Here is a 24667-nt window from a genome sequence, read left to right as displayed (position 1 = left end):
CGCAGAGTCGCTGCGTCTGTCTTACAAGACGGCGTTGGATCGGCTGGTGCAGGCCTACACAGCCTATCTGCACAGAAACATCCAGGAGACTACAGCGCCCAGAAGACCCAGAGCCGGGACCGCCGGTGGACCAGGACCAGCTAACACGTTAGGCAGAACCAAGAGGGCCTGCTCAAGTAGTCACATTTTTAATGACAGCCTGGTTAGTACCTCGACTGATAAGTTTAACGAGGCGACCACGCCCAATTCAACTGCCGACATTGGCAGAGGCTGTAAAACAAACAGGTCCATTGAAGACTTTGGACTTGATGTGTCAAACAGAAGAAATAAAACCACTGAAGTTAAGGTGAACAGAAAGACTCTCGGCATTAGGACCGGCCGTGAGGACGTTCAGGGTCTGTTAGTTATTGAGCCAGGGAGGAATGTGAGTCACATGGTGCAGCATCACCCCTGTGAGTCTCCGGCCATACAACAAGCTTTAGTGACTCGTATTATTAATGCTCAGGACCTGGAGCGGAACAGAAACTTTTTCCTGTACGCAGAAAAATTCTCACATGGCCTCCTCAGGCAGAAGGACGACTTTCAGTTGAAGACAAATTAAACATAAATAAACAGTTAACGTTGTCTGCTGTTTTAATTTATTGCATTTCTCTTACTGAAAGATATATTGAATAATTTCTTCTTAAAATCCTCTCTATGTTGCTCTAATAAGAGTTACCTGAACTAAATCCCTTAAAAAAAACATTTATCTAAATATGAACAGTTATAAAGCTACATGTTGTTCATAAAACCAGATGTTAATACCACCTTTATCAACACAACAGAAATCTGAACATGGGATAAAATTCAGGTTCAAACATCTGTTTTTTACAGAGAAAATGTGGATATCTCTTTATTCACTCAATATTGTCCATGTGTTTTAGGAATAAACCAGTACATAAAAAACTCATATGATATGGATTGTAAAATCACATACAATTTGCAGGACACTGCAGGTAAATAGGGTAAAAATATGTTAATTCAATTATGAAGACAAAAACTTGTTATATCAGAAGTTTTCTGAAATGTTACGTTTAAATATGCAAATTAGTCGTAATACTATATTTTGCAGAATTTAAGGGAAAATCTACAGACGCAAATAGACACAGTAATAAAAGGGTTGTTTTCTTTCTTCGAGAAGAAATCATGGAAGAAAAATTTACCAAAATCCCCAAATTGACCAGTGCATGAAAATACCAACGATGTTTTAGCCCGTATTGACTCGCCTAAAATGACTTAAATATAAATTGTTAATAAGAATTACTACTGTCATGTCATGACCATCATGAAAGTTGAACATGTAGGCTTTAACTGGAAGAAAATTTTAAACAAGATACGGATGTATTTTTGTTTTATTTGTATTCTTTCTGATATCATCGCTGCAAGTTGAGTGTGTGTGTGTTGGTAAAATGTACACACAGTATTTCTGGACAAACTTTCTTTGATGTGATGATATAACACATGACAATAAACATATTAAGGGGGAACATGTAAGTATTACCCTATTTTTGTAATGTAAAAGTATGTGGTAGGAGAAATAAAAGTAATACTACAAAAATGTGTAAATGTACTAAGTTACTTTCCACTCCACTGCCTCGTCATTCAAAATCAATATTAAAAATAAAAAATCAATAAAAAATACTGATCATTGGGAGGCGACGTTGCCGCCTCGCTGTTTGAAGCCCGACCGGAAGCGCAGCTGCAGCAATAGAAGCAGACGAAGAAGAGATGTTTTTCTTTTTGAACGGTCTCTCGTCCTGTCGCGTGAGCTTTTGCTGATTACACGCGGGGCTGCGCGAGCTACGTGAACAGTTTTAACTTCCGCACACTGCCATGAGCAGGACAACAGAGCACTGCTAGGTGTTTACACGACGAATAAAACAAGGTACGTGTTCTTTAATCCATTACACACGCATAACGTGCATTTATATATTTAAAAACTAGCGGATGTCAACTCGTCGCACTGAATCTCGGCTCGCCTCGCTCTTGTTTGCGTGCCGATAAAACAATAAATCGTCACGTTAATTAGTTGAAACTAAAACCCCCGTTAGGAGTTAATACGGCAAACAGACTGACCTGTATTTACGACACAACGTGTTAATGCAGTTGGCAGAATAATTCGCTCTTTAGTCGAAACAATTAGGCGTTTAAAGGATACGCAGGTTAGCTAATGGGCTACATGCTAACATTTTAATATCCAACCACAGCTGCTACAAGGGACTTCGTTCCGAAAATATATTATTTCGTCAAAACGCCTAACGCTATAGGGATGATAATAATAATAATAGAAATACGACATTTTGTTGATACACTGCGTCATAGTTAATCCTTAACAGTACGAACACTGTTTGTTTATTTAAAAAGTGTCTGCTGTGCCTCAAACAAGTCGTTAAAGGTGAATAAACGTCACACCATGACTCAAGTGTAAAGTTAGGTATCTGTTCCTGTGTGTCCAGTGGACAACCGAAACCCACCCGCACACACACACACACACACACACACGCACACACACACACATACATGTGAGTAATGTTACCGTAAATTAAGCTTTTTAAATTATTGACCACACCCACGAGTTGTTGGCTCTGGTTTATGTCACGGACAATACACGGAGATAAACCGTATTTAGCTGCTTTATTACTTCAGTAAAAGTACTTGTACCACTCTGAAAATACTAGTATACAAGTACAAGTCCTGCATTTCAAACCTCAAGTAAAAGTGTGTATCAGCAAAATGTACATAAAGTGTAAGTGCTCATTGTGTAGTCTAATATTCACTGTCAGTCTTACTATTTTATTTGATGTTTCTGGATTAAGTAGTTTATTTAGCTTAAGTAGTTGTAGGATTTTCTCAACACTTATCCTTCAGTTTATCTCAAACATTCGACATCAGCACATCAGGAGAGACGTGGTTTTCACTGGACAGGAAGGGAATGAAAAACTGTCAGCTGAAAACGGCTGTATTACAACAATGATGTAACTTTGACAGGAATGAAAACAAACATGATGTTTTCATACAGTGAAATTCATTCAAATCAACAACTGTTGCACATTTTGTGGAATGGATCTCAATGTCCTCACAGATTTGGACAACATGTTCGAGTACGATTCTGACTGTGACTGTGACTGGGAGGACATTAAAGACCACATGAGTGTGAGTTATTAAATCCCCAAAAAATCTGAATAAGAACTTTTAGCCAACATATTTTTCTTTTGCTTTTTTATGTTGATACTGTATATTTTTTCTTCTCCCAGTTGGACACAGATGACACAATTGTCGCCCTCCGTCCATCAGGTAAGGAACAGTGAAGTCTTAATGCACCATTCATATTGATATCCAGCTGGAGCGTCGTTATTATACTAGACTATCTGCATGCTTTGATGATATATATATATATATCCTTTTTTTACTTGAGTATTTACTATTTATTGAGCTCTTACAATAACATTTGACATTAAGGATACTTGTGCAACAAGGTCATTCGCTCATATTAGTGATATCTGAGATCAATACAAACTGAAGATTGGGACACGTTTTGACATATTTTAAAATGTAAGTTTGAGGTGTTAATAATAGGTTATTACATTTTTTGTGTTCTTCTAGAAGTTATATATAAATAAATGCTGAGGAAAATGTCATATAAAATATTTGTTATGTTACTATAATACGGTCTGAATCCCTTATTCTGAGTGAGGTGCCTTTCTGTAAACTCTGTGTTGAGACAAGCCTTTGATTATTGAACTGCTGCCTGTCGAGTGAGTTGTTGGAAGGAGTCACACCCCGAACTAAAACCGTAATTGAAGTTGTTCCAGAGTCTACGTCTCTCCTCTTTCATCTTTAGCCATTACATTGTGTACTTAAACACTTATGTGTTAGTCATCCAGGACACAAACTCTTTTAGCCTTGAGAACCAGATTTGTATTATCCTACTCGGCTTTTGGTTACGTCAGACAACAGATGCTTATAAAATACTTGCTCTTAGAGCACAACGGTGCAAATAGTTGTGCGTCTTTTTCTTCATGTTGCATTAAAGTTAAAAGTTTTTTTCAACAGAACATTTCTTCCATGTACCTTTTTTAGATATGGCATTGTATTAGTCCAAATTGAGACGGTAAATTCTTTATGCTGCTCTCAGCTCAGTGAAACTAAGTATGTTTTCTGCATGTTTTTTTTTATTTTAGAAAGGGTGTTTGAACAATGGATTGGGATCCCGGTTGAGATCAGAAGAGATGCCGGGCAACGGATGAGAGTTTGTGCCTTCTGGCTTCCCATTTTGCTGCAACGCAACGATTCGGGTACCACTGTTTGCTGGGCTGTACAATTAGGTCTGATCCCAAAGTAAGTACAATTATTAATGGGATCTGACATTTTTTTTAATCCCCAATTAATAACACGTTTAATCGTCAATGTTTAGATTGTTAAACAGTTCGAAATGTTGTCTTTCTAGTGGCAGTGACAAAATAAGTCTGAAGCACCTGCACAGGATAGAAATAGTGGAGGCAATCCTGAGAGCCATGGAGAAAGGAACCGTAAGTCGACTATGTAGTACTTCAGTGGAGAACAGGGAACCATTGGAACTTTAACTGGGAACTAAACGTTTTGTTTAGGATAATAATGCAGGAAAACTCCCTGCCTACACGTATACACATATTTTTGACAAGATGTTTTTCTGTTCCAGTTGAAAAAGCACCAGACTAAGCATGTTGTGGCGATAAGCAACATGTTCAACTTGGTAAGTCTGGAATAAGTGATTGTGTTCATTTTAAATGGAAGAGGTTATCAATGAATAAGAGTAAAGGTACTTCAAACTATTGCAGAAGCCTGGCCTCCTTCGCTTGCTTTTAGTTAATGATATCATAATGCTAATAGTTATTTGTACTACTCCTCCATACATGCAACTTGGTTCAAAAGTGAGGTGTTTGTATGTGTTCATCTCAACACATACGATCCAAAATATTTTCTCAGTCCAGGATGTAGCTTTAAAAAATATATACACGGTATTGTCGTGTGGATTTTAAATTTTGGAAAAAAAAGATGCTCTGGGATCAGATGCATTTTTGGTATTAGCTGAGTTGAGATATTGTAAGAAGAAAGGTCAGATTGTTCCACCCCTAGACATTTCCACTCTACAAAAGTTATAGAAATACGCAACAGTTGAATAAATACCTACTTGTTCTGTCATTTCCTACGTGATCAATGGACACGGTTGAATGTTCCTCTCTTTGACAACTTTTCTCTGGCTTCGTACCGTCAGCGTTCTCAGGGTGTTTTGGAGGACGCATTAAACTGGTTGTCGCAAACTGGAGAGCCCGCTATTCGCCATCGCGTCCTGGAGCTCGGCCACGCGCGCACATTCTACACGGCCCTGCAACTCATCTTCACAGAGTGTAAGATGCAAAACCATTCAGCCTTTGATATGTTACTCCGTTTTGAGTCATTTTGTAATAATTCATGTCAAGAGGGAAAACTAAATGCACGGTTTATTCTATTTTAAGCTATCAAATACCTACATTTCATTTTGTACAACACGTATATTTGCAGTGTTTGATTTGTGCAAACTCTCGTATGTTGATGGTTAAAACACACACACACTTGTCTCTTGTTTTCAATCAGTTGCTAAGTATATTCAGGAAATGGGTACCAACTTGAAAAGGACGTTGAAGTCACTGAATGCTCGACCATCCGACCACCTAGTCGAGGTAAGACAACAACGTGATCTACCTCTCTGATTTAACTTGGACAACTGTTGCCGATTTCTGTACCGTGTACACATTTGCTTTTATGTGCACATTTCTGTATGTTAACATTAATCACTGTTGATACCTATTTTGATAACGCAGCTCTCGCTTGAGTCCACATATAAGTACTTTGAATACTTCACAGTTGTACACAGAACATCTTTCTTTTTTTTTTTACAATTTATTTTCAGTAATGTGATATATTTCCGCAATACTGAGCTGTACAGTGGCGTTGCATTTCAACCACGTCCCCGGAGTCGCTCACTGTTGAATGTTGTATTTGGACAGATAATTACAGATTTAATGTTTGGTTTTATGTTTAAATAAAACTTGTTAGACCAAAACTCAACTGTCTATAAATGTTTGTCTTGCACCTGAGGGAATATAATATTTGTTTTGTCCGGTCCTTATCCAGAAAAGTGAAGAAATGAAGAAGAAAGGAAATGACAACTTTAAGGCAAAGCAGTATGAAGATGCTGTTAAGTTTTATTCCAAAGCCATCATATATTAGTAAGTCCATATTTGAATATTATATACAATTGCACAATAATACGTTAGAATATATATATATATACATTAGAATATATATTCCTATCTTTGATGCCCATGGGTATTTTAGTTTTTGTTGACTCTGTATTTGATGACTTCGTGAAGAGGACAGAATATTAGAAAGACCATAATATAATATTTTTTTAAAACACCTCAAACTCTACAGCCAGCTGATGACACGCGTTTCACAAAGACGATTCATTTCAGGATAATTGTATTCGATCGTTTAGGTGTAACAAATAATTTGGTAAATCGTTTTTTAGGTACTATTGTAACTAAAATATTTTTTTCCCCTCCATCCAGCCCGGACAACCACATAGTTTATGGAAATAGAGCATTATGCTATATCCGATGTGAGCAATATCTGTAAGTACCACTTATTCCTTTCGTCTAAGTAATTGGAAGTACAGAGTATTAGTAGAAAACTTAGTTTGACCTCAAAATATCTCACTAGAGAGTGTGAACATTGAGCTGTTTTAAATGATAAAAAGTTACGTGAAATGTTTTAACCCAAACATAATTTTCTTTTTTTTTTTTTTTTTTACAGAAAAGCGGTTGTTGATGGAAAATGTGCTACTCTGATAAAACCACTCTGGGCAAAGGTACTCGTCTCTTCTTCTTTATTTTTTATCCAGTCAAAATTAATGTAACCACAGAGAAAAGTATCCAACATTAATTAATTACACAGACGTTAACGATGCCTTGAGCCAACCAGCAGTGTCAGTCCTCGTTAGGTGTCTTTGCCACATCGTACCAGTGAGGTAAACGCAGTGTGGTTGGCTACAGATTTAAGCACTTGCAACAAATTACACATTAGAAACTGACAAAGAGACAATTTAGATTTGAAAGGTACATTTTAAATTCGGCCCGACGCTCCAGACGTACTCGGTGAAAGTCACCGAGCTGTGTGAGCCCACGGGTGATGTTATGAACCCAAACACGAGGGCGCTTGATGCTCCGACGTTTGTGGGATTTACACAAGTATAAAGCAGAACTACTGTTTATTTCTTCCATTGTGCATGGCGTAAATGATAACTGTTGCCACGGAGATGAGGCACAATTGGCGCGAATAAACCACAAATAGTCGGGCGAGTAAACTCACACAAACTCTGCATCAATTATTTTGATCATGTGGTGTAAAAAAAGAGATCAAATATCCTGTCTGAACTTTGCTGCCTCAGCAGATAGTGGCTTCCCGTCCTCTATACAAACCGTCATACTTTGTTTCTCATGTAGGTTTACATTAGTGTGCAGAAACTCAACATTAAAGGACTTTTATTGCGCATCACTAACAAAAAATATTGGAAAACATCATCTTTATGTGGCTTATTCACATTGAGCAGATTGAAGTCACAAAGGAGACTCACTGACTGTCAGTTCATGTCATGAAGAGCAAGAAGTTGATGCATGTTTTTTTTTTTTGGTTTGCAGGGTCACTACCGCTACTGTGAGGCTCTGTTCTCCTTGGGAGAGGTCCAAAAGGCTATTGAAGCCAACACCATGGCCCAGAGTCTGTGCAAAGAGGACCAGGAGGGAATCAAAGACTTGGAACAACAACACCTGAAGTTCACTGAAATGCCCGATCCCAAAGGTACAACAGCACCTTCCATCACATTTGATGTTTTATCCATCTAAAACAGCAACACTTTTTTTCCCAAACATCTAAAACCACACCTGTAGCTGGTTTGAAATGGTTGCAACCCAATTTCCTCCACACATATAGTACACACGATACATTATACTGCGTTTACAAGACAGAGTTAGGTGTCAGACAGCAGTCTATACTTCAGGATATCCGAGTCCTCATTTTGATGCAGCTCAAAAATCAAAGACTTTACATCTTGAAGCTTTTTCTTGAAGGTTTCTTTTTCCATTATAAATTGAAGTGTATGTCTTTTGAGATATAATTTGTGTTTTATGTGTTTTTTTAAATTTCAGTTGGACAGCCTAAGAAAACCCAGACTAAAAGGTATGTGTATACTTTGTACACATTGAACAACCCAAATTGATTAAAGAATGCTGATAAACTTATGGGTTACATTGTTTTTCTCCAGACCGGAGAGCACCAACAAAGCGCATACAGTGGAGTCCCGACCACAGATTGGAAAAGGTGTTAAAAAGATTGATCCTACTCCACAGACTAAGGTTTGTAACTCTGTCAGGTTACATTTACATTAGATGCATCATCTATTATTTTAGATTAAGGAAGATATATTAATTAATTAATTTGTCTAGATCTGAACTATTTAATCGATTACTTGATCGAGGTTGTATGAGGAACTTATGCATAGTCCTTCAGTTCTAGCCCCTCGAGCTTCCAAACTCTTTAACACAATTTAAAATGTGGAAACTAAAAGGAATAATGGCAAAAAAATGTTTTTATTTTAGTTGTTGAATAATCAATCATATCAATAATTAAATGTTGAAAAGAAAAAAACTAATTAATACAAATAATTGTCTTTAAGCCAAAAAGACAACCTTTTTTTAAATTGAAAAGAAAAACGACCGCCCATATGTGGAAAAAAAAAAGAGGAATTATTAAGATTCTAGGTTATCTTTTAGTTTTTCTCCATTTAAGTTTTTAATTAAAGCTTTTCTATTTTCCATTTCAGGATTTTAAAACAGTTCACCTTAATTTGCAAATTGCCACTTCACTAACAATTTATCATTTCCATATCTACTTTCTTGATATCTATATTTTAGTACTCTAGTATAATAAAATGTTTTTTTTTTTTTAAGTCTTCCCTTTTTAAAAAATATTAATTCTGGGTAAAAATGAAAAAAAGAAATATCTGCATATTGATCATTCAAATATTCATTAGTTTTGTCTGTGAGCAGCCAGCTTCCAGAATACGTTAATCATTTACACCATTTGTGTGTCTTGAGCTGAAGTTAATAATTAACTTGTGTGTTTGCAGGTCACAGACGTTAAACTGGAAAAACAACCAGGTGAGTTTGTTCCAATCAGTTCTTCCGCTTTTCTCTGTGAGCCGGGTTCAGATCCTGGTTGTGGTGACGTTTGGTTGCATACAAACTAAACATTATTGGTGTACTAGGATGTACACAGTGTGTGTCTCATATCCCTAAATGCACATTGATGTATTTATTGTTTTCAGTGTTTTGTATTTACTGAATGAAACATAAAAACACTTTTTTTTACTTGCAAGCAGTCTTTTTGTAGTCTGTCTTGTATTGTTTTGTTTTTTTCATACATCTGTGCAGTTAAATACTTGTCCATGTAACTTAAAGTTAAGATGTTTTCTTCATGATATTTAAACTTCAACATTCTGTCTCTCCAGTGAAAAACGAAAGGGCTGCACAGTCGGATGGCGGTGCTAAAAACTCAAAATCAAAGAGGTTAGTAAAATCACTGCTTCTACAAAGGACTCGTCCAACCGCCACTTCCTACGCCAGCTTTTTAAAATGCAGCTCTACTTGAAAAGTGCACAGATCAGATTGAAGATCATTTACATGTGTGTATTGTCCCTTTTCTGAGATATTGTTGGTTTATTGATATAGATAAACATAATTCAGAATATTACAAAATGTTATTGAAGCCGGAAAAATAGGTAATGTTCATGACGTTTTTTTTTATCGGCAAAGATCGTAGTACGTTGGTCAGACTCGCTGTAGGAAAAAGTACAACTCAATCTAACTATTTGTATCGTAGTTTTCATACATGTTTGTGACGTTAACAGTCAATACACTCAAGGCAATACAATTGATGAAAATTAGTGAAACATTTATTTAAAAGCTATAATAACAGAATAAAACTGAATTGTACAACTTAAATATAAACAAAATAAATGATTAATACAATGACACAAAAATAGAACACAATTTTACAACTTGATTACAGTGAAGAAAGCGAGTAAAATAATTTAAATACTGTCTATAATGACTTCTTAATCAAAAGCCTGGCGGAATACGGAGGTTTTTAAGTTTACATATAAAAATTGCAGACCGTTCCAGCTGCTCAGAGTATAGAAAACACAAGAATCAACAGTGTGGATTGTTTTACAGTTTTGTTTCTTCTGTTATCTGATCAGAGGTCAAATAATCTTCCTTTCAGACTGTTTAGATGATTTAAAGAAAAGAAAATAATGTATCTGCTTTTCAGTGAGCTTTCTTCAAAGAATGGCAAAGGAGCGTCCAGCTCACCAGCAGCTAAGAAGAAACCGAGAAACAGAAATCCGTCTGAAGATGAGGTAAGGCGGTGCTTAACATGTCACGCTCTGCGTCCGTCACATGACCAACATGTTGCGTTTGTCTTTCGTCACGAGTTGAAGGACTCCCACTACACTGTGTATCAAAAAGGAAACCTCTGTAGAGACACTGAACCGGGCAGATCCTTGAGCTGGGGCTCTCTGAGGCTTTCTGTTTGTCCTGCATCGCAGAAGAATTGTAAAAATCAATCGCTTGCACACTTGCATCTGTGTTTTTTTTTTAAGAGCAACCTAACTTTTTTATTTTTTAGAACATCCAAAATGAGCTTTTTAAAGTTGTAACTGCATCATTGAATGAGACCCCTGACCTGCTCTGTGATGTGTTTTCATCCAATCAGAACCAGAAAGCGGACCATAAGAAAGCGGTGTATAAAGAGGTGAAATCGATGGTGCAATTGTGTAAAGAGTTGCAATCGATGGTGCAGGACGCGCACACCGCTCTGGCCGACCTACGCAGCCGCAACGCAGAGGAGGCCTTCAGGAAGGCACTGGAGATACTGGAAACCACCCCACCCAAGGTAATCAAATCTGTAGCACTTTACACTAATACACAATGTATGTGCCCACAGGGCTCCAGACCAACCTGTCCACTTCTTTAAGTACTGTACAAGTACTTTCTACTTATCTTAATTGTTGTGGAGTGTACTTTTGACGGCACCATATTTATCTGAGGCCTCTTAATTACTAGTTACTTAGCAGAGTGTATGAAATGAATGCATTGTCACACAGTGATTTAATCCACCCAACAGTTTAAATATGCATACAATATTGCAGCCAGTTGGTACATTAAAATGCCTCTTACATGGTAGCATTGCTTGTGAAAACAACCTGGAAATAGTTTTTTACTTTGGCTGTTACGTTTCTCGTCACACGCACACACACACACACACACACACACACACACACGTTTGTCAAATGATCTGTGGTAGTTTTAAGCTTACTGGATTTACGTTGAACTGTAAAAGACATTCGTTTTCTTTTTTCTTTCTCAGCAACTTGGACTCTCCACCCTTGATGTGCTGTTGTTGCTGTTCGGCCGCGCCTCAGCTCTGACAGAAATCGGCCAGCTTGAGGTAACTCGTAGATGCACGACGACTCGTTAGGCCTCAGTGTCCACAGCAGTCCATATTACAGTTTCTAACTATTGAGTTTGTATTTATTCCCAGAGTCAGAAATACACTCTCCTGCCACAAAGGCTTGATGTTATTTTGTAGGAAAGGTTGATCGAGCTGGCATTATATGGACAGGATAACTTGATAAATTATATTGTTTGAATTGTGAATGTCCCATGAAGCAGTCATTACACGTGTGGTTGTTTTTTTTTAAACACAGGAACTTGGAGAAGCACAAAGACTTCTTGGGCAGATCAAAATGTTTGAAGAGAGGACGATTCAGTGTCTGGTTTACTATGCCATCGGGAGGGTGTATCTCAAAGAGAACAGGTACGGCGGCTTCTGGTCCTTACCGACTTTGTGCGATGGATTCACACCCTTTTTGATTCATGAATATTCCTTTTGTTTCCTGTGGACAGGTTTGCACTTGCTCTGGCGCAGTTTTCAGATTCCCTGCAGACAGTCAAGAATCAAATAACACCGGGTAAACTCACCTGGCCTTTAACGAAAGAGATTGTCAAAGAGACACAGCCGGAGTATTTCAAGGTAAGTTGTCAACTGAGGTCTTTGTATTTATTTTTAAAATATTATTTAGTCGCATGCGAGTGTTTGGACATAGAAAACATGTTTTTATGTAATACACCCCCTCGGTAACTGTATTGTGTGTGTAATCGGATGTTTATGCCGTCATGCCAGCGATAGAAGTGGCCGGGAGGAAATTTCAGTTCAAATTTGACACAAACATCCACTTGGACTTGAGAATGAACTGATTACATTTTGGGGCTCAAAGGTCACTGTGGCCTCACAAAGCACATTTTGGGCGATAACCCAGGAATTGATTTTCTAAATGTCGGATGAAATGATGACATTTTGGGACAGACATGTTGGTAAACTGCAGCTCTGGAGGAGGAAAACAAACGCGAGGGCGGTGATTCTAGTTTTACACTCATGGGACTCTATAGATGGCTATTTAAATATTTAAATGAATAGGGGGAAAAAAGGACAAAGTATATAAAAGTAGCACTGAAGGAAAATAAAAAAGGAAAGTGCCTGATCAAGTAGGGGTGATATCCAGTTAACTTTATATAGATCTAAACTTGTATCATAGCATAAACATCTTAGCTTGAAGTCTTACATTTCTCTACTTTTGTTATAATATGCAAATTGAGATTGCACGTGTATTTTCTCTTTCTTCTTTTAGGAAATTCTGCAGCATGCTATAGAGTTGTGCAAATTTCCTCCTATTCCTGAAGCCATTTGTCGATTTGACAAATGCCTCGTCCCTTTGAAAGCTGAAATCTACTTGACTGACCCAGATTTTAAGGTACGTGGTCGTAAAACAAATACGTTCGTTTTGGAATTCAACAAATAATAATAATTCTTCTAATAACGCATATGCCTCCTTTTTTATGTAGGGCTACATTCAATTATGCTGCTGTAGGAGCTGCAATGTTGAATACCACCTCGCCTGTTGGAAGACCCTCAAGACATCGTTCCTTGAAAAGAATGAAAGGGTAAATTTTCCATGTATTTCTATATGTTTCAGTCATGAGTTTTTAACAGGTCACGAAGAACCTGGAAATGACCTTCATTATTACCTGTATAATGGAGGATGTGTGGTTCAGTTAAGATTATTTATTTATTTAATTAAATCCAAGTGCTTGGGAGAATGTATGGTCATAATTTATGGCCCCTTTGATCATGAAGCCGAAGAAGCCAGGGTAAGTGTGTTTTTTAACTTTGGACAGAGCCGTTTCTTGCTTCCAGTCTTAAATGATACTTTTTGTGTGTTGCAGGATTTCCTGCAGGAGCCGTGTTTGACCCCAGACTGTGTCGGCCAAATCTGTAGTATCATTCTCTTTGGTCCGACTGGGCTGATAAAGTGTAGGGTAAGAAGATTGATTCTCTGCAGGCGAAAGTGACGCATTTAGAGTTCCTGTGCTCATGAATGAATGAATCACAGGATCAGTGTTGACCCGAGTCTTGTTTCGCTCTAGTTTGATGATCCCATCGCCAAACCACAGACTCCGAAGAAGCCCAAACTGAATCAGATATGCACAAGGTGAGTCGAGTTCGGTTCATGCCGGTGACAGAGTGAAGCCGTCGAGTTGTTTGCTCGAAGTCGTATCGCAGACGGGGATGACAGTGCAGTTTGGTTCAGTTAGTGAACGCCCACTTTAAAGGATCGTATCCTCATCGGTTTCTAAATAACTCCACGTTTCCCTTTTTTTGATATTTTCAGTCTAAAGAAGTTGAAGTCAAAGGAAGAGCACAAGCTCAAGAGGAAGCTGCACAAGCAGTCGTTTCAAGAAAAGCAGGCGATCAACGACGAGATCCTGCAGCAGAAAGAAGACTCTCCAACCCACAGTCAACAGAAAGGTACCGTTGTTGTTTTATCCAGGTAGAAAAATACAGAAGTTAGCCTTCAACTCACTAAGTTGCATATTTCTTACCCAACTCTTGGGCACCTGACTTGGTCAAACAAGTGTTGATCCGTCCATTTGCTTTCAGCCTGGCTGCTCTACAGGGATCGAGTTCTTCTGCAGATCAGCCAGAACATGGAGCTGCTGAGGGAGGAGAAGGGCCTCCAGGTGTCCGTCCTGACGGACCGTCTGAAGCCCTGGCTGGAGCTGGACTCCTCGAGGGGGAACTCGGTAGCTCGGAGGATACTGAACTGGCAGGAGGAGCCGCTGGAAACTCTGAGTCAGGTCGTCGAGCTGCTACTGGAGCGGAAGAACCGGGTTTGGGCACGAATCCTTATACAACTACTCAGTGGCTGTCTGGATATAAATCCCAAACTCAGCAATTGGGCGTGCCAGCTCAACAATGCAGGTGAGCAAATTAGATAAATTCATGTTACTCTTGAAGACGTTTAAACTGTGATTCGGCGATACATAGTATATTTAGCTCATATTCCAGTAGTCCTAACCCTAAACTAACCTATTACTATTGTTTAAACTTGCACACAAATTTAAATTACCAGTCTGGTTGAACCATTGAACAGCGTTTTGTTCACCACCTACAAAACAAAACGATTCATACCAAAATATTCTATTTGTAAACAGGACTTTCTTTTTTTTTTTTAACTGGACCCAATCGAGCTCTTGTGGGCGAACAGAAGTCACGTACACATTGTGGACTCTTACCGTCGGTGCCACGTTGTGGATGCTCACCGCCTATTTGCTGCTTTCTTTAGGTTTGGATGCTGCGAAATCCTTCATCGAGCGCTACGCAAGACACTTGGAGGAGGTGGATCTGGCTTTTCTGCTCGAGTTTGGCCCGTTGCAGGACGCGATTATAGAGAAGATTGGTAGTAGGCCAGAGCTTTTTTCAGGCATGTGCTTGACCGAATACCTAAAAGAAGCCCCGCCGCAAGACACAAGACTCTTTATCTGGACTCTGGAGGAGCATAGGGACCAGTATATCTCCTGCGCCCATATTCTGGATGATTTTTTTGATGTGATGGGTACGCAATCTTTACCGTTTCTAACATGGGATTTGAAGTCTTGTTCATTTGTTGCCCATGATTTGACTCTCAATTCTTTATCTTTTCAGATGGCCATTGTTCGGTGTTAAAAAAGTCTGATGAAAATCAAAATGTAAGTCTTTAGAAACGAAATGGCTTTTCTTTTTCTTTTTTTCTTTTTTACACTGGATTAAATTTGATAGCCATATAAACTAAAGCACCAAGGCACTAATGTGGCCCTTTGTGGGGGGGAAATACACCAACAGTGTTAGATGAGACGGTCGACCAGTTGGCATAGCTTAGCATAAAGACTGGAAACAAATGGAAACAGTTAGCACGGAGCGTCTGCACGTCTTAAAAAAATAACGTTGAACATTGAATCCTGTATCGTCAGCACACACAAAACAAGTTTTAAGTCTCAATTTCATCCACAAAGGCATTAAATATTTTCTCTTGTTACACACCTATGAATCCTTTTCCTGGATCTTCTTCTCTTTTTTTTTAAGCCCATTGTTTCATAATGGACAACCAATGAGCTTAAATTGCCCTTTTCAATCGGTTAATGTACAGCTTGTATAAGTATTGTACTAGTGGCAGTAGTAGTAGTAGCACTTGTAGAATTACTGGCAGAAATATTACATAAATGTCAATATATTCTTCTTATACATAATGCAAATGCAAATTTGTACACTTTTACACAGTTTTTACACATTCTTGCACATACCAGTTAGCGTATTTAGCAATTTGTGGCTCTTCCTGATCCCTAATTTCAATTTGTTTTATTTTCAGAATTCTCCTATTAAGAGTCGAGGCCGGAAAAAGAAACAGAGAGAGCCGAGGGTGAGAAAAAGGCTGCGATTTGTTGGTCGTTGCTTGTGAAGAGAAGTCTGTCTCGATGGCGCGACTCTAACATTGTTCCTCCTCCTCCTCTTCCCCTCAGAGCATTTTTGTTTTCCCTGAGACGAGAGCGCCGACTCCGGGAGATGAATGGGATCAAGACATTTTTGGAGATGACTCTTTGTAAGTTCTCCTCATCCTCCACGTCGGACACACACCGATTTTTTTTAAAATATTTTTTTTATTTTTAACTGTTATTATTACAGATGTTTATTTTTATTTTTAATGTATAACGTTGAGATTGGCCGTTTGCAGATCATTCCTTCACCCCGGAGATCCATTCAGTGTACCGATTCACCTACGAGAGCAAGTCGCGGATTTTGAGGACCAGTACAACAGCACCAGACACAGAAGTCACTATAAAATGATTTTGGACAACAACCCCGACCCAACAAAAGAGAGTTTGTATGAGTAAGTGCGAATTTCTGTTCAGTGGTGGAATTATGTACATTTACTCTCGAGTAGTTCCATTTTTTTCTACTACACCACATTATTTTGTACATAATATCATATTAAATGATGCATTACTATACTTCTAATCTACCCAGAATACGGCAATATTGATATAAAACTTTTGCATAATGAGAACTTTTACTTTTGCTACTTTTTAAGTAGATGATAGTTGATGATACTTCTGTACTTTTACTTCAGTAATGGTTTGAATGCAGGAGTTTTACTACATGGAGTGTTTTTTGTGTATTAAACCGCGGTGTTTCTACTTTAACTCAAGTAAAGGATATAAGTATTTCTTCTATTTTAATTTAAAACGTTTTATGAACATAGCAGTTAATGAATAAACTTTAAAAATCACTTTCACAAGTTCAATCGAATTATAATGTTGTTTTCTGAGATAAAATAAATAACAACTCTACAATGTAGCTGGTTCAGCTCCTTTGAACTATTAACTGGATTAATCTGCTGATTTATTTGTTAATGTATCATTAACTGAGTGGTTGTTCGGTTTGTAAACACAGTGAAAATAGCCCAAAGTGACACCTCCAAAATGTTTGTTTGGTTCAAACTTTAACATTATTATTGCAAACCTTCACATTTGTGAAGCCGGAACCATGAAAAGTGTTTACAGGACTAATTACTTCACGATTTAAAATGACTTAACAATTAAACTACTCACGTAAAGTACAATACTTTTCACATTTCACCCCTTCGTGTAGAATTTGTTTATGCGTATTTTTTTTTTTAAATGTTGAATATTTGAATGTCTCTCTGCAGCTACTTTGCTCAGATCCTGGAGGAGCACGGTCCACTGGTTGCCGAGGACCCGCTGCTGGTGGGTGAACTGGGGAATTTCCCTCCCGTGGCTCAGGTGACGATCCAGGAGACGGGCGGCTTTGAGTCCTTCCTCCTGGAGTCCCTTCGCTTCATAAAGATTGGGAGGTGCATCGGCCTGGCGAAGCACGCCGTTTCCCTGCAGCAGGCGGTGCACGGAGCCAGTCTCGATGACTTGGATGTAATAGCGGATCCTGGCTCGGACTCTCGGTCTTCGTATTTGGGTCCGGGTCCCGAATCTGCTTTCACAAGCTATCTGGACAGTTATCCTTCTGTAAAGACTGCCGCCCGTCCCCACCTCCCAAATCCTTATGTAATACGCTCCCAGACTCTGCGTGATGATCTTGCCCTTTGGTCTATTGATGACAGTCAACCACAAGTCCCTTTCGTTTTACCGAATGACTACGGGCCTCTGGATCTGGATGGTGGACTTTTAGAAACGTTGTCAACGACGACCGAGAACAGCTTTTTGAAGAAACATGCAGAAGTACAGGTTAATACCGAGCCGTTCAATTAATGTGATAATCTCGAAGATTTTAATATAAATAAACGTCTTGTTAATTCTCCATTTGTCACCGACGTACACGACACAATGGTGAATACCCTTATGGCTCCATTCTATACAGACAACATGCTTTTACTACGCACACAATTTAAAAATAAACGCATCAACAAAAAGACAATTCTCACACAATATCCACTGTTGTCACTCAAATTGAACATTTTAAATAAACCATGACTGATATTTATAGGATTGGCACTTTCAAATATACGAGATTGAATACGAAAATATATAAGTGTGTGTGTGTGTGTGTGTGTGAGACAGACATTTAAAGTGCTCTTCTTTTTGATTTGTCGGTCTCAGACGTGTCAGGAGACCATGAGGAGCGTTGCAGTGAACACAGAGATTCATGAGCGTTTTGAGAGCTGCCAGGTGAGTTCAGTGTCATGACCTGTACCAGACCTCCTTCTTCCTGGTTTTGTTATTAAAACGGGGTGGAAAATAAGTACCTTGGAGTCTGTACTTCAAGTGATACCTATACAACCTATTTAATTTATCATTCTAGCTCGGTGTTGAAGTTGTTCTGAGTTTTGTAGTTGACTCTTTTTTTTTTTCTTCCAGGGTGACATCAACGCAAAGCAAAACAACAACAAGAAGTTGGAGCAGCAGATCAAGAAAATGGCGAAAGGCGGCGGCGACAAAGTCACCCTGAAGCGTAATGAAGACGTCGCCGTCCTTGAGAAAGACATTCAGCAGATTGCTGCCAGTATAAATGTAGGTCCATGAGGGAGTTGATTAGATGTACGTATATAAATATAAATATATATTTATATATAAATATATTTATTTATATAAATATGTATATATAAATATATTTAAATATGTATATATAAATATTTTTATAGTGGATTTATAATATGGATATATATATATATATATATAAATATAAATATAAATACAACACAACATAGAAATATAATATCGGTTATTGTCTGTCTTCTTTCGTCAAGGTGACCAATAAGGAGCTGACGCTGTTCCAGCAGAAGCTGGAAGAAGAGGTGAAGAAGGACCAGAAGGAGAAGAAGGCCAACCAGGAAGGACTGAAGGCCCTGAAGGTGGAGATTGAGGAGCTGGTTGGGCAACACGTGAGGTGAGAGGGAAGCTGATGTTTAACCGAGTAGAATCTGTACTTACTTGAGTATTTCCTTGTTCTTATACTTTATACCTCAACCCCAAAACATTTATTTGTCTCTTGTGTTTTTTTTTATGTAAACGGTAACTATGATATGATGCAATACCACACCAGTTTTTGATATGATGCAATACTATACTACCCAGTTTTATACACGTATCAAACATTTGCTCCACGTAATTTAAATACTCTTTACAATACTCTTGCATGTATTTGCTAGTGGTAAAAACAGATTAGTACAATATATAATAATAATAATATAACACTGTGAAAGAAGCCATTCTGCACAATGAGCCCTTTTACCATTGATGTTTAAGTACATTAAGCTGGTACTACTTGTGTATTATTATTATTATTATTATCTGTACTTCTTCAATGGAATACCAGACTGCAGGGGTGAAAAGTAACAAAGTACATTTACTCAAATACTTCACTCAAAGTTACCGTGCGGAGGTCTTAACAGATCCAGCTCCAGTTAAAGGAGGTTTTCTTTCTTCCACTGGGACCTCGAGAGTGACACAAAGGGAAAGTTCCTTGTAGTAGCTTTAAGTACAGTTTTGAGGTACTCTCACTTTACTTATTCCGCCCCTGGGGTTTAGTTCACCTGGAACTTAAGTTTATTTGTCTTAAATTTATGTATTTATCATGCATGTTGAACGTTAGTGTACGTACAGATGTCACACATTGGTACTCTTGCTTATAGTCTCCGCGGGTCACGGGAAACAAAAAGCATGAAGCAATGATTGATTTCTAATTATATTTATATATTTATTTCCATGTAGTATGACCCAATACATAAGAGAGAGGAAAAACAGCTTTGACGCCAAGATGAGTGATTTCCTTGAGGTGAGGTGAGTGTCGAGCCAAAGAGTTGACGGTGAAATAAAAACTTAAAGGTCTTTCTTTTCTTTTTTTTGTTTACTACTTTAAAAAAAAAAAAAAAAATTGTTTCCTTTTCAGCGTTCAGGCGGCAACCGAGAAGATGAGCCTGGAAGACGAGATCAAGCGCTGCAAGGTGTCCTTGACCTCGGCCACCAGGAGGTCTCAGGCGGCTCAGGTCGGTCCTTCATTCTTAATCACAATCAGACAGATTTAATACAGCCGGTTAGTTCTCATCGTCACATTTAGTTGAGCAAACTTTTACACAATAAAATGGAAATGGACACATTTAATGTTTGATTGTCGCCACAAAGTATGAGCTTTTTTTTTTTTTTTTGGCGTGTGTATAAAGTGTATCGACGGGTGCTCAATTATCAGTGCGATTACAAAATGTATGATACATAAACTTTTACCATTCATGAAGAAATACTTTTTTTAAAACATTTTTTAAAGGAAAAATAAATAAACGGATGCACACAAATGCATTTTTAGAACATTTTAAGTAAAATAATAATAATAAATAAAGCTAAACCATATTGATGAATCAATAAATACGCATACAAACATTTTAAATAACCGCGTCTTCAATCGCTGACTCGTTACTTTGTGGAAACTCTTTCTGCCGGTCGAGTTTGGTCAAAGAATTGACGCTCGTTCGTTTTTTCTCCTCCAGGTCTCGGTCGTGGAGAGCAGTCGGAATCAGGGCCTGTACGGTTTCTACCGAGAGCTGGCGTTCGGCAAGGCGCTGCTGACCAAACTGGACGAAGCGGCGCACCGGTGAGACGCGAAAAAACCACCGCTTTTTATTGGGAGTACTGGTGTCCCGATTTATTCATTGTGTGACGTCCTTTGTGTCTTTGTCCAGATTCCAGACCCCGGACCTGGAAAGGACCAGAAACATCTGGAGAGTCAACGTCCAAGAAGTTGAAAAGAAAATCGCCACAGCTGAGGTACGAGAGCAACACGAGGAGATCAATGTGCACTGAGAGGCTTCAAAAGAATATAAATATGAATTCAATTGAGTATTAAACCTACATCACTAGAGCAGATGGAAAAATCATGAGAGAAATGAACTGAAATCTCCAATGTGAATATTTTTTTGGATATTTTCTGGTTGTCTTTTATAATTATTTCAATATCTTTTGGGTTTTGGACCAAACGGTATATATGAAGATTGGTAGAGGCTGTTTTCTCTTTTTTTATTTTTTTTTATACTTGCGCTGGCACACTGTTTTCTTTAATGTGCATTTGCATTTAATTTTCCGACAAAGGTTTTTATATTGTCTTAAAATTAAAAAATGTTGTTGTTGGTGAGAGAAATTATTTAGGAAGTAATAAATGCATAAACATGCACATGAAGTCTTTTTTTTTTTTTTTTTGAAGTGTACACTATCATCAAACTCTTTAGGTTCAGCCTCATTGTTTTTTTGTTTTGTTTTTTACATGAAAACAAGCTACTTATTGATTATTAATTGGGAGTGTCCAGGACCTTCGGGATCATATTGACACGTGTGTGTGTTAATCCAGACTTCATATTCTCCACAGGCGCAGTACCAGGAGCAGCTGGATCAAGTGAACAGCGGCAGGAGACTCAGCGAGTTGCCTCCAGTCAACGTCAACAGCCAGTCTGACCCTCCAGCTGCACCAGTAAGACAACCAGTCTAACCAGTAACACACACACACAACCGGTTATTAACAAACCTGAGGATCTGCTGCTTTTCTCTATTGATTATTATCGTAGATAAACACCCTTTTATTATTCACTATGCTAAATATGCATGAAGTACTACTACAACCACTGCACCTACTTCTACTTAAAGTACTACAACTACTTTTACATTAAATTTCATTTAGCTGACACTTTTATTGAGCTAATTCTAACGCTGTTACTACTTATACTATAACAACTACTTTAGTTACTACTATTATTTATACCTCATATCTACTACTGCCATGACTTCTACATCTACTGCTATAATATTTCTACTCCTACAACAACTAATACTTTAGTTACTTCTGCTATTACTTCTACTGCTATAATCCTACTACTAAGATAAAATGGTGCAAAGAAATACTTTTTTTTAATCTCTAATAGTTAAATATGTCTTTCAGATATTAGAAATGGTTGCAAAAATCAATAGTTATTTCCCATTAATTTGCTACTAATCCAAAGTGAACTCTCTCCCGTCTCAATGTTCTAGTCTGTGGCAGCCATCGCGTATGCTCCTCCATCTTCGTCCCCTCATGGCGCCCCCCCGATCACCCCCCCCCCGGGGCCTGCAGCTGAAGCGGCGTCCGCTCAGCCTCCACCGCAACTCAAACCTCCCACCAGGACTCTGGAGCCTCAACTCCACACGGTGTTCGACAAGTCTATGGAGCACCTGGCCGGCATCTTCCCCGACTATTCAAGGTAACGCCGGCGCTCTAATGCCAAGTTATTACGTGCTTAGCAGCATGTATTATGGTCATGATTCTTTAAAAATCTTATTATCTAAGGACTTGTCCGATAATTATATATTGACAGGTATTATGGGGTTTTTCAAGCTCCCAGGTATCCAGTTTCAGTCGTGCTATACTTTCTACTAGAAGAGAAGTTGCTTTTATGGACATTTTATTACACACGATGCATTTTTATGAACTCTTTATCGGTCACAAAAGGAGCAAACGCAACAACATTGAGCATTTAATCCGGCAGCTTTTACACCCGATAGGTAATAAAAATGTGTTTGTGTGCAGGTCGGAGTTGATGAGGTTCATCCAGGAGTTGCGTTCATCCAGCAGCGGAAGCCTGAGCAGCATGACGTTGCAGGATGTGGTCGGTGGGGTGACTCAGCTGATCCTTGACCAGCAGGTACGTTTGTGTTGCGTAACACCCGGCGTCTGCCTCGAGTTATTCATCGTCATTTGCACGATGACAATTACAAAGAAGCAACCGGAAATCTTTCATGTTATATTCCCAAAAACATCACACTTCATATCATGTGGCCTATATTTTTGTTAAGAGTTTGAATTTAAACGACAGCTTTTCAGGGCATAAAACCAACAACCTGTTGACCGTTTACCAATCAAGACTCCCATCATGTAACAATGTGCAGTGCTGAACAATTTCAAGTATATATATATATATATATATATATATATATTGCACCTTTTTTAGGCCACAACTTGTCACAAGGAGCTGTGAAGACCTCCGGTATGGATTATCCCGGTTAGCTCAGGTCCTAAAATGAATCTCATTGGTTGTTTTGGCTTCTTTTTCCTTCACAGGAGAAGCCTCAAGCTGCCAAACCAAAACAAACAAAGGGACCGAACAAAGGGATGCCGCGCCCGTGCACCACGCCTCCTCCGGTCGCTCCGGTCTGGCAGTCGCTCGGGCAAAAGAGAGACGCAGTAAGTAATTATTTAATCTATAATGTTCAGGCCAGTTTTCCGTCATGAGGACCTGTGAAGACCTCTAGTCTTGATTTGTCCTGGTTGTTTTCTCGTCCTCAAACTCATCTCGTTGATTGTTTTCTCGTCTTCTCTCCACAGGAGAAGCTTAAAGCTGCCAGATCGAACAGTCCAGCTCAGTACGCCGCCCCGCCTCCCGTCACCCCGGTGTGGCAGCCGCCCGAACCCCCGAAGAGAAACGAGCACGCCAACGCTGTAAGTCCAAAGGAAACGCAACTCAAGTGGCCATTTGAAGAATTGCGGGTTTTTTTGGGGACTCGTGCGTTGGCTGTGATTGTGTCGTACAGTCGAGATTTATTCATTTACAAAATTCACAAGAATTTAATCCTATATTAGTTGGCCTTTTAGCTTTTAAAATATATTTTTTTTAAGTTTGCTGCGCGCACGTTATCAACCGAACGGATAATGAAGCGCTCAGTCGGGTCCACACCGGTAACTGTGTTGTGTGTCTCGCCTGCAGCTGAACATGGATGATCCGTGCATCATCTGTCACGAGGACATGAATCCGGTCGACATCTGCGTGCTGGTGTGTCGACACAGCTTCCACGACGAGGTGAGCGAAGCTTAAAACACTCACGAGCTAACCGATGCCCCGACAAAATGCTGTAAATCTCACTTTATCTTTAAAGTCCTGCTTGATTTTTTTTTTTTTTTTTTTTTTGGGACTTATTGATTTAAAGTGGTTTTCTCAACACAAGAAATATGTAGTCCCCATTTGTTAGTCTTCAGTTAACAGACACGGTCAATTTAATTCGGTTCCATCGTAAAGAACGTATTCCAATATCTTAAATATAAATATATGTATTTAATTTGTTTGTTTTCTGCAACCAGGTTACGTTACTAGTTGGCTTTCTACTTACTTGTAGTTATTCCGGCATACAGCTGAGAATAAAGTGTCGCCTCTGACCTTCTGACCTTCTGTTCTAATGCGTCCCGTGTTGTGTTCAGTGCATCCGCTCGTGGCTGAAGGAGCACAGCACCTGTCCCACCTGCAGAGACCACGCGCTGCTGGTGGACGAATTCCCCGCTTTGTCCAGTAGAAGACGCAAAGCTCCGTGATCCCTGGGGAGCCTCCATCACCCACCCACATCTACGCTTTTATCTTCCTCCTTCTTCTTTTTTTTCCTTCTATTATTAATCACAAACATTTAATTAAAATCTAAAAACGTCATTGTTTTTATTGAATGGTCAAAATGTTCAGACTGGCGTTGCTACACTTTGAATAAACTAAAGCGTCTCGTGTTTGAGATCGTCTCCGTCTGATGTTTGGAGTTTAATAACATTTCAGATTTATTTATTTTTTGGGGGTTAAGAGCTCTGGAAGACACGA

The 24667-nt window shown here is 38.8% G+C and overlaps 1 protein-coding gene across 1 annotated transcript; it reads left to right on the top strand.

Annotated features, from left to right (window-relative positions):
• Window positions 1–1765: 1765 nt before the first annotated feature.
• ttc3 (tetratricopeptide repeat domain 3) lies at window positions 1766–24584 on the top strand. The gene is made up of 47 exons (XM_034549581.1): window positions 1766–1924; window positions 3122–3192; window positions 3294–3333; window positions 4221–4377; window positions 4487–4568; window positions 4718–4771; window positions 5294–5426; window positions 5653–5738; window positions 6193–6287; window positions 6630–6692; window positions 6874–6928; window positions 7758–7917; window positions 8265–8295; window positions 8381–8471; window positions 9245–9275; window positions 9626–9683; window positions 10447–10534; window positions 10891–11070; window positions 11545–11625; window positions 11885–11994; window positions 12084–12210; window positions 12866–12988; window positions 13080–13178; window positions 13461–13553; window positions 13662–13726; window positions 13907–14043; window positions 14176–14496; window positions 14861–15130; window positions 15220–15263; window positions 15920–15970; window positions 16071–16150; window positions 16283–16438; window positions 17258–17807; window positions 18180–18248; window positions 18438–18590; window positions 18827–18966; window positions 19791–19859; window positions 19969–20065; window positions 20561–20664; window positions 20753–20837; window positions 21433–21534; window positions 22089–22297; window positions 22624–22738; window positions 23155–23277; window positions 23419–23532; window positions 23798–23890; window positions 24286–24584. Exons 2-47 carry the CDS (start codon window positions 3133–3135, stop codon window positions 24394–24396), a joined length of 5355 nt encoding a protein of 1784 aa, XP_034405472.1. The 5' UTR covers window positions 1766–1924; window positions 3122–3132; the 3' UTR covers window positions 24397–24584.
• Window positions 24585–24667: the final 83 nt, after the last annotated feature.

This window comes from Cyclopterus lumpus, chromosome 14, assembly GCF_009769545.1.
Source record: "Cyclopterus lumpus isolate fCycLum1 chromosome 14, fCycLum1.pri, whole genome shotgun sequence".
NCBI classification, from domain to species: domain Eukaryota; kingdom Metazoa; phylum Chordata; class Actinopteri; order Perciformes; family Cyclopteridae; genus Cyclopterus; species Cyclopterus lumpus.
The sequence above is the reverse complement of the archived record's forward strand: the minus strand, read 5'-3'. Positions and strand labels throughout refer to the sequence as shown.

Coding starts and splice junctions, on each gene's coding strand:
- ttc3 (XM_034549581.1), top strand. CDS start 3,133: ATGTTCGAGTACGATTCTGACTGTGACTGTGACTGGGAGGACATTAAA. Junction 5,427..5,652: donor GCAACTCATCTTCACAGAGT/GTAAGATGCAAA, acceptor GTTTTCAATCAG/TTGCTAAGTATATTCAGGAA. Junction 8,296..8,380: donor AAGAAAACCCAGACTAAAAG/GTATGTGTATAC, acceptor GTTTTTCTCCAG/ACCGGAGAGCACCAACAAAG.